The sequence below is a fragment of the Chelonoidis abingdonii genome, chromosome 9 (assembly GCF_003597395.2).
Source record: "Chelonoidis abingdonii isolate Lonesome George chromosome 9, CheloAbing_2.0, whole genome shotgun sequence".
NCBI classification, from domain to species: domain Eukaryota; kingdom Metazoa; phylum Chordata; order Testudines; family Testudinidae; genus Chelonoidis; species Chelonoidis abingdonii.
In genome coordinates, this window is record NC_133777.1 from 55,314,837 (window position 1) to 55,332,036 (window position 17,200).

The following is a 17,200-nucleotide window of genomic DNA, read 5'->3' on the forward strand; positions in this document are numbered from 1 at the left end:
GGCTCACATCTTGTGTTACTTTCACAGACCCAAATCAAATCATTTAAACATTGCTGAAACCTTTTCAACTTCTTTATGTATACTTTTCTTTAGATGTCATATTTTTAAATATTCTGTATGAGCTTCCAGGCTTCCGTTGACAAGAACTCAATTCATAGTCCACTTACAAATACAGTACCACCCAGTAGCATAACACAATACGCCCATCCCACTCTCCCCAAAATCCCATTCCTTCAGCTTTACAGAAAAGCATTTGGAGCATTTTAAGGTGAAATTAGTGGTCTTGTAAAATGTCCTCTGGAGATCTCTGGAGACTGAATTCCTTGGCTGATCCTCACATAGAGGTACAGAACATGTAGCTGCAGTGGCTATCATCTCTGTGAATGAAAAGATGGTTCAGGCACCTAGCCATTCAGTTTTTGGCTCCTGTGTTAAGATTTTTAGACATGCATATGGGAACCAATTTTGGTATTGATCTCATGAGAGTACCGCTAACTCTTTTCATTAGTCCCATAATCTTATATCATAAAATAGGAAGATCCTGGATAAATTATATAGTCTCAAAACAAAGAAACTGGACTGATGTAAAAATTCTTGTTGTTTTTTGTTTTAATGACGGCGTGTAATTTATATTATTTTTAGGTATTTTCTCTCTTTTTTTCTATTAGGATAATAAGTGAATCTCTCAGGGACCAGCTTCTAGTTACCATTCAAAAAACCTTCAACTATAACCGGAACCAAGCCCATCAGCTGTTTGTCATTCTCATGGAATGTATGAAAAAGAAGGAACTTGTAAGTGCCATAACATTCATTCACAAATGCCTTAACCTTAGTACAACCCTACCCTTCCTTTCAAATGCCATTTACATATTGTTACTATTTATCTTTCATTCACAGAGTGCCAGAAATGTACATAATGTTTTACAAATATAGACTAACGAAAGATCACTCCCATCCCAAACAAGTTCCAACTTAATGGCCAGATTCCCATTTAGAGGAATGGAAACATTCCAGTGGACTTCAGTGGGACAGATTTGGGCCCTAAAATAGACATGATGGGAGGATCAGGTGCAGAAGGTAGTGAAAAGATAATTGGAGGAAGGATTCCCGGAAGAAGTGATTTTAGTCTTTTGTCTTGCATCCTTTTACAATTGACTTGTCTTTTTTAAGTCCCCGGGAAAAAATTGTTTTTAATGTTCTTAAGCATCGGTGTCATTCCTGATCTATGCTTGCCATGACAGTATTATCCACATCATTGAGTCACACTCCTTCAAGTCCCACAGGGGGAGAAACTCACTTGTAAGGAAAAGAAAATTGTCTAGGATTCATAAATGTATTCATCCATCTTCAATCAATAGTGCTTGTACTCATGGGGTTATAATCTGTTGTTTTTAGCATGCAAAGGGTACCAATGAATGTTTCCACTTGGTTAATTGCAGCTGTGAAATTTTTTTCATATTTTCATTGTATGAATATATCCTCCCTTGTGTCAAGGGGTAGATTTCTAGTTAATTCTTTTGGGTTGCAAATCTGAAGCAGCCATTTTCAAACAACAATGACATTTTAACAGCTTTGTTTTTAACAGCAGTTTCAACTGGCTAAGTCTAGCTTTTTCCATTTTCAGTGTTGTTTTTTCTTTTCTAAATGCTGGTTATTTTTAGAGGTGGGAGTGGGACTGAAATACCAAACCCCTCTCTCCTAACTGCCTGCAGTAACCAGGTGTGCCTATCCCTTTATGATGAGAAAGTCTGTATTTCCCTCCTCTATTTCTTCTTCCAAATGCTTCCTGCTTCTTAGGACTAGATGTCCCAGTCCCTGTCTGCCAGGGGAATATGGGACCTTATTCCCTATTCCAGGATCCTCTGAGCCTGGAATAAGGAATAAGACTCAGAGCATGGTCTGAAGAGAGGCCCCAAAGGGCAGAAGCTCCTTTTTTATTTGTTGGGACTTTTTAGTTAGGATTTCTTGGCTGTGATTTGGCCGGAGGGTTAAGAAACCCCTCTGGAACTGGCTAGTGTGTGAGCTGATACCCACCTTGGGGAAGGAAAATGAGGCAAGGAGCAGGAGTGGAATACTACGCCAGCAGGAGGCACTATAGGACAGCCACACACCATGACAGTCTGATCTCTGTGAACAAGTTGACCCAGCTCCTCAAAGATGTTTAGATGCCTAACCCCCATTGAAATAATTTAAATCCATGGGATTTAGGCACTTAAATACCTTTGAGAAGTGGGACTATAGTTCCCCCTCATAACATGGCACTGTACACTGAGAAGTGTCAGGGAAAAGAAAGTGTATTCATGTTTGGTTTTTTCCACATAGTTATGTGATATCTGCAGCAGTTTGCATTTCCAGAATGGGATCTGATTCTTGCAGATTAAATGAACAAAGATGTTTTAACCCAAGTCTAAATACTCAAGTTTATGCTTAAGGCCCAGTTCATCCACAATAAAGGGAGTACGCATGGAGGGAGGTGCTACTTCTTGTGTGTAAGAGCAGCAGATTCCAGCTCCTGCTCCTTACTCATGCATACTCCACTGACTCAATGGCAATTTTGACTGAATAAGATCCAAGTTAAGGACTTCAGAATTTGGTCCAATGAATGTGTGATGCTAGTGAAAGATTCCATTGGGTCAGTTCTTCCCTCAGTTCTGTTAATGCTGGCCTCATTATGATCAATAAGAGCCTCATCAGTGTAAATGAGCCATTTATGTCTGTCCATCTCAAACTGATATCTGGACAGTGTTATATGGTTAGCATGATAAAGCCATGATTTCAGGCCTGACTGCAGGTAAAATGTACAGAACCCCACCCAACACCATTAATATGAACCTGCATCCAAAGATTCCATCAGGAAATATTCTCAAAATCCTCAAGTCACATATGCTAGTCTGGAAGGCATTGTCTTTTATTATAGAATCTGACTCCGACAGTCAAAGTATCAATCAAAGAATGATTTTTCATAGCCTTTTGCTGCCAAAACAAAATTTAGTAAGTTACAGAAGGAGCATTCAGCAATTAGGGTAAATAATGGGAGTTATGAGACCAATTTTATCAGCTTAAATATTAATCCTGATGTCCCACTTTGAGGATAAATAGCAGCCAAACAGAACATCCAGAAATCCAGTTAATCAAATCTTTTCCATCAAATCAATTCTGAGTCTCAGCAGCCTCCAACTCTTTCCCCTTCTTCTGTCGTATTCGTCTCTGTAAAAGTATTAAAAAGAAGCTGGTAAAGAGCTAGAAATCATAAAATAGAGAGAGAATGAATTTTAGAGACTTTCACTGTTTTTCTAGTCCTGCGATGAGCTGGATATTAGTATTTAAATATCTGATATTTTTCTCCAGATCCAAACGTTAGATAAAAATCTTGGCTAATGTATGATCACAACGCCACTAAATATCGTATACACTCAGTAACAGCAGTGTTAATGTGAACCCATCTTCTGGCAGCCCAGAGCACAAACAATCTCTTCAGTGGGCTGGGTTGATGGGGTCCTGGCTGGGTCAAAAAGCCAAAGTGTGCACAAAAAACAACCAGTCCACACCCTAATCTCCAAAGCCACTCTCTGCTCCAGTTGAGAAGCTCAGCAGGCAGGCTGGCTGTGGGTTTTGTGGGGAGACAGTATTAGGATGGATACCTCTGACCTACACTTATCATGTTGTGGGGGGGGGGGCCTTTTGGAGAGGTGCTTATTTGCTGACCTCTCGTAGAATCTGGCCATTTGTCATTGAGCATCCACAGTTTTGGCACAAGTCGCAGACTGTTCATTCTAATAGTTACCTCAGTTGGCCAGGAGGTACTAACATCAGTTCCTACAAATTTCAAGATAAGAATTAAGCCCTTCAATGCCAGTCTGTAATTCCTTGCCTGTTTAGTGTCATAGTGGCCTCCTGTTTTTCCCAAATGTTCTTTTCCTTCCTTGACTTCCAATAATTTCCTTTTGGAGGTACATCAGAAGGTGACATCATTCCTAGTGTAGAACTCCCATGGTACTCTGGGGAGTTCAGCATTTGCATCAAGAAAAAATGATGCAATTTCAAATTTACCTCCATTCCTTCGATTTTTATGCTTTTTAGTTCTCAAACCCTAGTTTCCTAAATAAAGGTCCAGTCCTGTGATTCTTATGCAATTTTTACTCAATCCTTACTCTAAGGACTGAACAGAAACTGAAGTAAGGTTCCAAGGATTGTGACATAATGGCCAACATTGATATGGTGGGTCCCATGCCTTTCTTGGCAGGGGGGCTAGGATGCCACCCTTTATCCCTGCTCTTGGGGTGCCAAGGACCCCACTAGTGGTCCAGGAAGGTAGTAGAGGAGGGAAGCAGAGAGAAGGAGTTTGGGTTTGCTCCTCACTCTGAGTCCCAGCCCCTCTCAACCCCTGTGGATTTCTTACCCTCTTCCCCGTTGGGTAGAGTTACTCTTGGTCCTTGACACTAGGGAAGGAAGTCTCTCTGTTCTGCTGGGGCAGGGTCTCTCTTCCTCTGGTTCTCTGGTTTTTCAATTTTCAGCAACATGCCTCCAAACTCCAGTCCTGTCTCCTTCCTCACTGCGCCCTGTCTTCCTGAAGCACAGGTTTTTTATTAGGTTCCTGGCATGGCCTTAATTGGCCACAAGTGCTCCAATTAACCTGTAGTAACCTTCCCTAGTCTACAAGACCAGGACCCTACTGTGCTTTGTACATTGTACATACACATAACAAGAAAGATGCCCCCTGCCCCAGGGAGCTTACAGTCTAGTAGATGTCCTGTTTGAGTTGGGCGAATTGTTTACTTTCTCTGTGCTTCAATCCCCATCTATAAAATAGGAACAATAGTATTTCCTGTCCTCCCACCCTACTGTCTGCCTTGTCTATTTAGATTGCAATCTCCTTGGGACAGGGACTGTTTCTTATTACATTTGTGTACAGCACCTAGAACAATGGGACCCCAATCTTGTCTGAGTCCTCTAGGTGCTATTCTAAAACTTATTCTAATAATTATTCTAATATTAATTCTAATAATGCATAACAATCACTAATGCACAAAGTTATTCACCAGACTATTCTTCTAATCTAGTTATTTATATTGGGCAATCATAAAGAAACATAAATCAGCGCATCTGCCTTACAGCATATAGATGTACTTTTCAGAAGGCCAATATGAGTATATTAAAACTCACTCAAGTACGCAAAAGCGAAACATCTTTAGATATTCTGGGGTAACATAAAAATGATACAAAGTAAAGGACATTTACAGGTATAAGGCACTCTAGTCTCAGAATCAGTGACATACTATAGGATACCTTCATTGAAAGCTAGATATTTATATCCATTTTACTCTCCAGTTCTCTGCCACAGAAGTAGTATTTTCTAACTGAGCAAGACATTTATTAGTACCTGCAGCACTGGCTGTACAGCAAGTCAGTGTTCCTATGTTCCTTCATCACATTTTTTTTTCAAATCCAGATCAAGTTTGCATAGAATGTGAGTGTCAGATCATTCTTTTTACTGTAACTGTATTTAATAAAATACATTGTGAAGCCCATTGTGCTTTCTAGGTTCAGCCCTGCAGAATGCTGTACACTCTGGCCCTGATCCAGCAAAGCACTTCAGCACATGTTTAACTTCAAGCATCTAAATAGTCCCTTTGACTTTAGTGGACTACTCCTGGACTAAAGTGCTTGGCTGGATCAAGGCCAAAATTCTCAGTATCTGGCAGGTTTGAGCCCTCTGTTTCTAATGACGCTAAGCTGATGGAGTCAGAAGAAATCTTACTTTTCATATAGTGATTTGGCACTTCTTTTCTAATGTCAACCAGAACCCAGAAGGACAGTTGGAAATATGAAAAATAATGGGGCAAAAACTTAAATAGGCTTTTTTTCCCAAACTTTTTTGATGAGGTTCTGGTTTAAGGTTCAGATTGGTTCCTGTTTTAGCCACTTGTCCCTTTGAAAAAGGGCTGTGAACAACTGCCTTGGCAGTGCTTGTGGGAATACAGGGAGTGTTCTCTTTGTGAGCATGCAAGGGCATAATGCACACCAAAGAAGGGGAGGAGGGCAGCAGAGTTTGTTTAGTGTAAAGTGGGGTAGCAAATGGTACCTCCAAAGGGTGTACTCTCCAGTCATATGCTTTGGGCAGGAATTGTGCTGCCAGAGGCAAATGCCTCCTGCAGCTTACCACCACCCCCAACATAGGTCACTGACTGTATGTGCAAGTCACACCCATACCTACCTGCTTGATGAATGAGGGGTGTTTTGAGAGGTGAAGCACAGGAAAGCAGGTTTGCAGAAAAATGTCTCAAGGAACTTGCTTTGTTAGGGCACTGTTGTGCATTTTTAACTCAGTAGATTTGATTCACTAATAAGCAACCAAACATCAATATAAATATTCAGTTTTGTGTACAAGAGAGTTGCCTCCAAGGTTCATCTAGAGTTGTACTTTTTGTCAATGTATTACTTAACTTGCCTCTCAAACTTGTGTGAATGTTAAACTCAGTCAAATAAATGCCATAATGGTTATTTCAGATATAAGCGGGCAATTCATAATACTGTAAAATACTAGAGATGGATGGAAAACGAAATAAAATTGGCACAGTAATTTTGTCCTGTGTTTTTTGTCAAAATCTATCAGTGGAAAAATTTCATCAAAATTTAAAATTTTTTATTTTTTTATTTTTTATTTTTACTAATTGAGTAGTCAGTCAAAGAACAGGACAAAGATATGAAAATTTTAATCCCTTTTTATTTGTCAAAATTAGAAATTTTAATGAAAAATGTAATTGAAATTGCAAATTTTGAAAATTTTCAAACAATATAGAAAAACACACAATTTATCTCTTTTCTCTCTCTTGCTCTTTCCCTTAAGCTATGTCAACACTGGCAATTGAATGACAAAACTTTTGTCTTTCTGGGAGGTGTTTAACACCTCCTAGAAAGACAAAAGTTTTGCCACGACAAGTGCCAGTGTGAACAGCGCATTGTCTGCAGGAGAACCAACGAACAGCAGCTACACTGCATGACATTTAGCGGCACAGCTGTACCAGCACAGCCCTTTTGCTAAAAGCTGTGGAGTATAGACATAGCCTTATCCTCTTTCTTTCTTTTGTTCTAAGTTATGTTCCTGAGTTAATTGTGTGTTTGGTTTTACTCTGTCCTATAGATAACCGTGTTCCGTATGGGTTCTGAAGGGCAACAGGACATTGAGATGTCTATTTTAACTGCTCTACTTAAAGGTGAGTTTTTATGCAGGCAACAAATAAGGATGAACAAACCAACCTGGGAAAAAAAACACCAAAATAAACACTTGCTCTGTGTGGGTCATTCTAAATACCAAAACTGTTGTCTGTTCTGTTCTTATCAGTTCAGATTAGTAACCTCAAAGCGTTTGGTGTTTTGGGTTCAGGTCTGATAAGATATGAGCCCAATATGCAAGGTCTAGATCTGAACTTTTCCATAGCATTACCCTGAAGTTTCCACAGCTTCCTTCTTCCACTTGGGCAGGAAATATCAGAAGAACCTTTCTCATATGTGTTTGCCGTGTTGTTGTAGCCATGTTGGTCCCAGTATATTAGAAAGACAAGGTGGGTGAGGTAATATCTTTTATTGGACCAACTTTTGCTGGTGAAAAAGACAAGCTTTCAAGCTACACAGAGCTCCTCCTCAGGTCTGGCAAAGGTACTCTGAGGGCTTGGCTATACTTGAAACTCCAAAGCGCTCCCCCGGCAGCACTTTGAAGTGCGAGTGTGGTCGCGGTGCCAGCTGCAGGTACTCCACCTCCTCGAGGGGATTAGTTTACAATGCTGGGAGCCATGCTCCCAGCGCTGCGGCACTGTTTACACTGGCACTTTACAGCGCTATAACTTGCTGTGCTCAGGGGGGTGTTTTTTCATTGCTTACCTTACCATTGTAAGGTGTGCAGTGTAGACATAGCCTTAAAAGCTTGTCTCTTTCATCAACAGACTTTGGTCCATTAAAAGATTTTACCTCCCCAACCTGTCTCTCTGACCTGTCTCATGGTGTTTCAATACATCTAATTCCCGTCCTGGCCAGTGTATGCAAAATGATAAATAACATGGGGAGAGGGAAGAAGTTAACAAGATTTTTTAAACCTCAAAAAAAATGTAGTTCAAGGATTGGCATGAGGCTTTACAGTCACTTCTAAATGTAATTGGTTTGTCTGTCCAATAAGCTTGCTCTCTCTCTCCCCCCAGTCTAAACCCCCTAACCTTTGTGGCTGAGTCTGTCTTTGTTGGAACAACTCCTGTCATCGAATGTTATGCGCTTCGGAAGTTGATATCGGCTGATTACAAAAGACACTTTAGGTGAAAGATGTAGGGAAAAGAGAAGTATGAGATTAAGGAATCACCAGACCTGTGTTAGAGCATCTGCCAAACTGCAGATTATACTCTGTGGAAGGGAGGGGAGCAGCATTAGGGATAAAGTCAGCAGGGTTTAGAGAAGGAAGAAGCCTTTCAGAGGAGCTGCTTAAGCTCTGATAAACGTCTAGACTTTTAGCAAGGAGGGGGGATTTGTTATGGAGTGGCACTAGCTTCTGAAACCACTCACCCACGCTTAGCTTAGCCCCACAAAATTTGCAAAAATATACCCAAAGTTCAACAAAGCAAATGAATAAAATCTCATTTCCTATTCAATCAATCAATTTCCTTTCCTCTCCTAGTAAATTATCTGTACCTTTACATAGGTCCTAACAAAAGTGTTTGGTTTAAAAAATTGTTGTGTGTGGGGTGTAAATCAGATGGGTGATCATGAGGACGGAGGATGATATGACAACGCAGAATGAGCTGGATCACTCAACTAGCTGGATTAAGGGATCTAGCCAATTCCCCTTGGCCATTTCATTTTCAAACATTCTAACGCTTGAGTTTGGTTTTTGTTGTTGCTTTTAAAGTAAATCTTTGTAAAGAAAGTAATGTTGGTTTGGACTGTTAGCTTGATTCCAAAGCGCACACTCAGCCATAATGCTCTTATCACAAAGATTTTTGTTTGCGAGCTAATCTGAACCATTTGAGATTATTTTATTGCTTCTGACAATTATTCTTGAACATTTAAACTACATAATGTTATTTAAACAACATTTACAGAGAATGATATTGTATCACTGTTGCTAAAATAAGTAAGGGACTAAAGTCCATTTCTGCGAACTGCAAGGAACAAGGGAGAATGTTACTGTTCCCGATTTTGAAAGGATTATTGGGCTGAATCCTCAACTGATGTAAAAAAATCATTGCTCCATTCATTTCAACATCACTACTCACTGTTAGACCAGCTGAAGATCTGATCTAATCCCCAGAGAATTAAATTACAGTTGTGTCCACTCATTTACATGAAGTGTGAAATGCCAAATACTTTTGTTTGCTTAGGTACCAACGCATCTGCACCAGATCAGCTGAGCTTGGCGTTGGCCTGGAATCGTGTGGACATTGCACGTAGCCAAATCTTTGTCTTTGGACATCACTGGCCGGTAAAACTGCTTTTCCTAGACTGATTAGTTAGCAATAATTTTACATTAAGTGGCAAATATCCCTTCCTTTGGTTTTCTTGGCAACGACAGTACTGTTGAATTCTTTTGGTCTGCATGATGGCCTGATCTGGAATATTCCATATGGACTGTTCATTATAAAATATCACTAGTCTACCTTTTCCAAAAAGTTAATAACGATAAAACTCACGTGCTTTTGAAATGAAAAGTAGCAGCATAAAATTAGCAAATTAATTTATTCAAGATTCTTCTTGAGGCAAGAAATTTAAATAATGGAAATCATGTGGGGCCTGATTTATGCTGAGTGCATATCTACACCAGAAATTTAAATCAACCTATGTTAGGGCATTGCTCTAACTACACTGACATAAGCCCTGTGCTTCTCATGGTTCATGTACACACTGCCATCCTTCTGTTGGTGTGGTGCGTCCACACCAGGAGTGCTTCCACTGACTTAAGAGGGGCAGTGTGAGGGGCTGAGAACCTGGGCTCTCGGCTCCACTTGCAGCTCCCTGCAGGAAGCTCAGCTGCCCTCCACCCCCAGCACCAGCTCTCAGCTCCCTGCTCCCCGCCACCAGAAGCCCAGCTGCCCCTGCTCCCAGCAGGGAGCTTGGCACCTGAGGCCAGGCGGCTCCTGGCCTCCTAGCAGGGAGCCAGGAGCGTTGGTGCAACCAGGCTCTGCATAGGCAGCTAGGACCTCCAGATGGCACCTGGGCTCCCCATTGGGAGCTGGGAGTCTCCAGGCGGCAGCCAGGTTCCAAGCAGGGTGGGCACAGCCCAGCTGGGAGCAAAGCACCCAGAGGGGCAGCCAGGCTCTAGCTGGAGCTCCTCACCCACCCAGCGGTGATAGCTCAGCTTTCAGCTTGGAGCCATGAAATTGACAAGACTGACAGCCAGCAGCCAATGTAAGTAACTCAGGGTCTACACGGACACTACATTGTTACACCAACGTAAGCTCTATGCCTCTCGTGGAGGTGGAGTTATTATATTAGTATAATAGGCACATACATCAGTGGGAGCAAGGCTGTAGTGTGAACGCAGACATAATTACATCAACGTAAACTGCCTTCCATCGACCTAACGCTGTAGGGTAGACCAAGCTTCAGGCCTCAGCAGAACCAATCATCACACCCAGATGTAATACTACTTAGACCTCAGGCTGCCTGACTGGTGAGTGCAAGCAGGTGGTTAGATGTCTAGCTTTAATAAATTACACAGTAGGGCTGGAAATTAGAAAGGCACCTAGGAGACTCCTTTGAAAATCCCAGTTGGAATTAATAGGACAAAATCATGACCACAGAGAGACAAATGCTGAATATCAGGCCCTTAGGCTGTAAGATGGTGCAAAATGAATGTAGGAGTGAAATTTTCAGAAGTACCTAAGGTATTGGAATGGGTCTTGTGTTCCTAAATCATTTTTGAAGTGTGATACTGCGCCCATTGAAGTTAATGGTAAAGCTCCCATTGATTTCAATGGGGGAAGATCAGATACTTGAGTGCTTTTGAAACTTCTACCCTAGAGTCATTCATGTAATGAAAAAAACCCTCGTTTTAAGTAAGTTTGATGACTGAATATGCTTGTGCATTTTGCTTTACTACATGAACCATCTGGTATCAAATTATTACAAAGTGTTCTGAAGAACCAGGATGAAATAGGCCATAAGAATTAAGTAAGGTTCTTTTTTTTTTTAATTAGATGTCTTTCTTGAAATGATGTACAATAAAATGGTCAGTAAAATACTTTACATCCACACTGTGTGCTTCATTGAGATTAATTTAATTTAGAAACCTCAGTCATTAAAAATTTAACCAACAGTCCTTCCTGTATATGTTATTTTATTCTTTCCCTGTTAGGAATGTGATGTTTCCAATATTCACAGTCCATTAAAAACATTTTCATAAAGAGGATTTAGGGATCCTAAACAATATAAGTGTTATTATAAATCAATTTATTTAGAGGAAATGTTGCAATCTCCACATTATTGTGTTTAGATCCAAAAACATCTACGGGCAAACAAAACCTACCTCTATTTTGTCCAGTTTCATCTTTGTACTCTTCAATTCTTTGTGGAAATTACATGAGCCAATTACAATTCATTGTCATTTCAAATTAATGAAGACTGCCCTTGATATAGGGTTTGCAGTGAGTTTACAGATCCATTTCTGTCCTGACTTATAAATGCTTTCATGGTAGGATAGTGTGAGAGGACTTTGTGCAAAAAAGAAAGCTTTGTTAAGCAAACGTGTATGCCCTTGATCCTGCAGTTCTCTGGAGGGCTGCCCAGAGGATTATGGGGGCCTGAGGCCAAGCAAATTTGGAGGCCCCTTCCATAAAAAAAAAGTTGCAATACTATAGAATACTATATTCTCATGGGGGCCCCTGCAGGGCCCGGGGCAAATTGTCCCATTTGTCCCCCTCCCCTCTCTGGGCAGCCCTGGTTCTCTGCACAATGAACCAATTTGTTGTGGTCTAGCATAAATGTTTGTGTAAGTTTTGTATGAGAACAAGTTAAGTGTGAGGTGCAGCAGTCCAAACTCTGAGGGGAAGTAGTCTCAAAAAATTTCATCCAAATGTTTTTTTTATTGAAAAATGCACTTTTGGTGACATTGAAGCATTTTGTGAATTCAATTTGTTTTTACCAAATTGTTGGTTTAAGAAAAAAAACAAACACAATTTGAAAAAAAATATTTTTTTTTCAGTTTGAAATTATTTTTGTTTCAAAATTTTCTTTAATATTTTTAAAAATTCAAAAATGTTAAATGGTCCAAGCCTAAATGACATGTTTTGTTCCATCTGGAATAAATTTTTGTCAACTTTTTTAAATTGCTGATTTACTGAAAATTCGGTGTTTGCCCAATTCTAGCCTCAAGCGTGCCTTCCTCCCTTCTCCCAAGAGCACAAGTTAAAATGGAGAAGAGTGTAGTGAAGAATAGGCACATTTGAGGAGACGTGAACATAAGCATGATCTTAGCACGTAAATGAGGCACTTAACTGCAATCTTCCCTCTTTGGCCTTAGCCCATATGACTATATAGAGGTCAGTTGATGGCCATGTGGCATTCTTATTAACACTGGTCCCTTCTGTTCATTATCTGCTTGTTGCTTTTACTTGGACATTCCACTATTGCTCTATATATGTTTAAAAAGTGGAAAGAAGGTAAAGTGTCAGGCGCATATTCAGCATCTTACCATACCTCTCCGTTGTACCTTACTTTGAGACATCCACTTGAGTCCCAGACTTAACTACTTACTACAAAAATATGGTGCTGTCCCACTTTGAAATGTTGTTGTTCATATCAGGGATGAAGAATCAAGCAAATGGTTATGGAACAGGTGCACTCTGGGAATGAACCCCTGCATGAATTTGTTGAGTGTGGTGTTCCTCATTTTGGATCTTTCTCACACATTATGTCCCAATTTGGGCCTTGGTGTTTTGAGAGATTTGCCACTACAGATAAAGATTGTGTACTAGGCGTTGCCTTTTCAACTGTGAATTCTCTACCTATTCCAGCAGCTGGGATCAAATGTCTAGATCTTAAAACATTAGCCTCTATGCTGCCTAAGCTGAAAGTCCCAGCTCTGTTAGCTAAGGCTGTATGAGTCTCATTAATCTCTATATGTGGCCCAGCCACCACTAGAGGGGGGACAGCATGCCACACTGAGTGAGGGTAGGTTACACACAGCACCACTTTAAAAGAGAGTAGTGGTATTAAGATTCAATAGAACATTCTATTGACGTACAATCTCCAATTGCCAAAACAATTGACTGTATTATCTTAATATTTGTGCATTATTAAATGTAGCCTTTAGGAAGCCTTACAGTGACTGATGGCACAGCACCTGAGAAGGAAAAGAAATCTCCAGCAGTTCAAACTAAAGCAGCCAGAGGGAAAGGAAAAGGAAAAAAAAAGGGAGGGAAAATGAAAGAAGAGCCGGAAGAAGAAACAGATCCACGGAAGCTTGAACTACTAAACTGGGTAAGGTGAAAGTGGCATCTTTCTTCCAGTTGCTGCTCTGTTCTTTATCTCATTTGACTCCTCCCTCTAATCTGTTCTCATTTTCCATGTGCACACACCCAGCCTACCCCAAAGATAAATCAAAGAATGAGTTACCTTCTACAAGGTCCTAGAAGTGATGCAAACAGACACATTAATCCCACATGGAATGAAAGGAATTAACTTCTGGTGAGGGACATATTGATGCCTGGAATATTTTGAGGCATGGGAAACCTTTTATGTAGGGCTGTCAAGTGATTAAAAAAATTAATTGTGATTAATCGCGTGATTAAAAAAAATTGTGATTAATCGCGCTGTTAAACAAGAATAGAATACCATTGATTTAAATATTTTTGGATGTTTTCCACATTTTCAAATATATCAATTTCAATTACAACACAGAATACAAAGTGTTCGGTGCTCACTTTATTTTTATGACAAATATTTGCACTGTAAAAAACAAAAGAAATAGTATTTTTCAATTCACCTAATACAAGTACTGTAGTGCAATCTCTTTATCATGAAAGATGAATTTACAACTGTAGAATTATGTACAAAAAAGTGCATTCAAAAATAAAACTATGTCAGACTTTAGAGCCTACAAGTCCACTCAGTCCTACTTCAGCCAATCACCCAGATAAACAAGTTTAGTTACAATTTGCAGGAGATAATGCTGCCCACGTCTTGTTTACATGTCACCTGAAAGTGAGAACAGGCATTCGCATGACACTGTTGTAGTCGGCGTCACAAGGTATTTATGTGGCAGATGCGCTAAAGATTCATGTATCCCTTCATGCTTCAAACACCATTCCAGAGGGCATGCATCCATGTTGATGACGAGTTCTGCTCAATAACAATCCAAAGCAGAGTGGCCTGGCACATGTTAATTTTCATCATCTGAGTCAGATGCTACCAGCAGAAGATTGATTTTGTTTTTTGGTGCTTCAGGTTCTGTAGTTTCCACATCTGAGTGTTGCTTTTTTAAGACTTCTGAAAGCATGCTGCACACCTCATCCCTCTCAGATTTTGGAATGGCACTTCAGATTCTTAAACCTTGGGTCCAGTGCTGTAACTATTTTTAGAAATCTCACATTGGTACCTTCTTTGTATTTTGTCAAATCTGCTATGAAAGTGTTCTTCAAACAAACATGTGCTGGGTCATCATCCGAGACTGCTATAACATGAATATATGGCAGAATGTGGGTAAAACAGAAAAGGAGACATACACTTCTCCCCCAAGGAGTTCAGTCACAAATTTAATTAACACATTTTTTTAACAAGCATCATCAGCATGGAAGCATGTCTTCTGGAATGGTGACTGAAGCATGAAGGAACATACAAATGTTTAGCATATCTGGTACGTAAATACCTTGCAACGCTGGCTATAAAAGTGCCATGCAAACACCTGTTCTCACTTTCAGGAGACATTGTAAATAAGAAGCAGGCAGCAGTATTTCCCATAAATGTAAACAAACTTTTGTGTCTTAGCAATTGGCTGAACAAGAAGTAGGACATGGACGTGTAGGCTCTAAAGTTTTACATTGTTTTGTTTTTGAGTGCAGTTATGTAACACAAATGTAGATTCTTTTTTAAGTTACACTTTCACGATAAAGAGATTGCACTACAGAACTTGTATGAGGTGAATTGAAAAATACTATTTCTTTTGTTTATCATTTTTACAGTGCAAACGTTTGTCATCAAAAATAATATAAAGTGAGCTCTGTACACTTCATATTGTGTTATAATTGAAATCAATATATTTGAAAAACATAGAAAAACATCCAAAAATATTTAATAAACTTCAATAGGTATTCTATTGTTTAACAGTGCAATTAATCGCGATTAACTTTTTAATCACAATTAATTTTTTTTAGTTAATTGTGTGAGTTAACTCTGATTAATCGACAGCCCTACTTTTATGTATTTTATAGGTGGCTTCATAATTATAGGTAGATTACATATTTCTGTGCAATCTACCTGTAGCTAAGGTCACACAAGCATTTCCATTTTAGGTGGTAATTTTCTGTTGCTATTAACACTTCTACATTTTCCAATCTTTTTCCTTCCTGGCTGGAATTTGGCAGGTTTGTTTTCAGTTCAGGAGTGAATTGTTTTGGAAGGTTTGAACCAAAGTGACTAAACCATATTTGGGAACAGAAAGAGTGCAAAAATATATACTTTTTCCATTACAAAAAAGTGATTAGTGAGGGAGACTTAACATTTTACAGAAAGACAGTTCTTTTATTTTGAATTTCCTATGAGTTTATTTTAATTTTTTTTAAAGTTAAACATTCTGTTGAGTTGTTCCCATGTTTGGCCATATTAAGGGAAGCTCTTGTATGTTTTCTGACAAATATTTCCAGCAAGAACTTGGGGATTTATTTTCAGAAGATCGAAGCCAGTGCATATTGCCACTTCTCTCTATTTGAGGAAACAGCTTGTCAATTAAATGGATGCTGCTTATGTGGGTTGTTATGGTACAAAACACTCTTTATGTTTGTGCAGTTCATTCTTTTTAAATTTAACCTGCTCCCATCACACACAGCAAGCAAACCCACCTCTTCATATAATGTGTCATTTCACTTGGTTTAGCTATAAGATACCAAATAAAAAGTACTGAATGTTACAATTATGTTCCTAAAGGTTTCATTTACTGCTCTCATTACTTCAACATTAAGGACGCATCCAAAACAAAAACAAAAAAAAATCCAAAACCACAACATTTAAACTATACATGGAACAATGACATTTGACATGTAGATGACTGAACATAGCTTGAAATTCACATGTGAATTTTTTTTATTAAACAACCAAAAAACTTCTATTTAGCAGTTGCTGGCACAGCATCTCTGACTTACTTACCCAGGGTTTGCATTGTGTTCTCTGTTCTCAACTTTCAGGTGAATTCCCTGGAGCAGGCTATGCTGGATGCCCTGGTACTCGATCGAGTTGATTTTGTGAAACTCTTGATTGAAAATGGAGTGAACATGCAACGCTTCCTCACTATTCCTCGACTAGAAGAGCTTTATAATACTGTGAGTGAATTGTGATTCTGATATAAACTGCTGCATCTCTCACTGTTGAGTTTAGCATGACACTTTTTCCTTTCTCCCTCCCCCCACAATAATTGGCAAGAAACTGTCCAACTGGTGGTTTCACTTTATACTTCAACAATTGAAGGGGAAAAAAACTGGGCACACTGACAGTCCATGAAAGGTGCATATCACTAGAGGGAGTCACTGTAATAACTCATGGCTTCATAATACTTTAAGATACACAGAGTATCTTGACTAAGTCTAGAGCAGCTTTTAGACAATCTTATGATTTCTCATGTAAATATAGTGAAGTATTTTTAAAAAGCATATTAAGAACTCTTTAATAACTAGTATTGCCATTAAAACCATAATATCAGCCAATAGCTGTGGCTTTTTACCTACATATTCTTAACTCGCTCACTGACGTATACACAATCTTGTTGACCCTCTGTTAGTTTTCATTTCTTTATCCTTTATTGTTGTTGTAATAATAAAATGCTATATAGAAACTCTCATCCATAAATCCCAAAGCACTTTACACCTGGAGCTGAGTATCATTATTCGCACTTACAGATGGGGAAACCAAGGCACAGAGGCAAAGTGACTTGCCCAAGGTCACTCAGCAGGCCAGTGACAGAACCAGGAATAAAACCCAGTTCTCCTGAATCCCAGTCCAGTGCACTATCCAC

The 17,200-nt window shown here is 39.4% G+C and overlaps 1 protein-coding gene across 1 annotated transcript in view; it reads left to right on the top strand.

Annotated features, from left to right (window-relative positions):
* The window catches only part of LOC116822295 (transient receptor potential cation channel subfamily M member 1), a 35,974-nt gene that overhangs the window by 13,070 nt on the left and 5,704 nt on the right, over positions 1-17,200 (top strand). Inside the window, exons 6-10 of the mRNA XM_032776063.2 lie at positions 669-792; positions 7,142-7,214; positions 9,363-9,463; positions 13,285-13,458; positions 16,377-16,511. Coding sequence (XP_032631954.2) covers positions 669-792; positions 7,142-7,214; positions 9,363-9,463; positions 13,285-13,458; positions 16,377-16,511 — 607 coding nt within the window. The remainder of the gene's footprint in view (positions 1-668; positions 793-7,141; positions 7,215-9,362; positions 9,464-13,284; positions 13,459-16,376; positions 16,512-17,200) is intronic.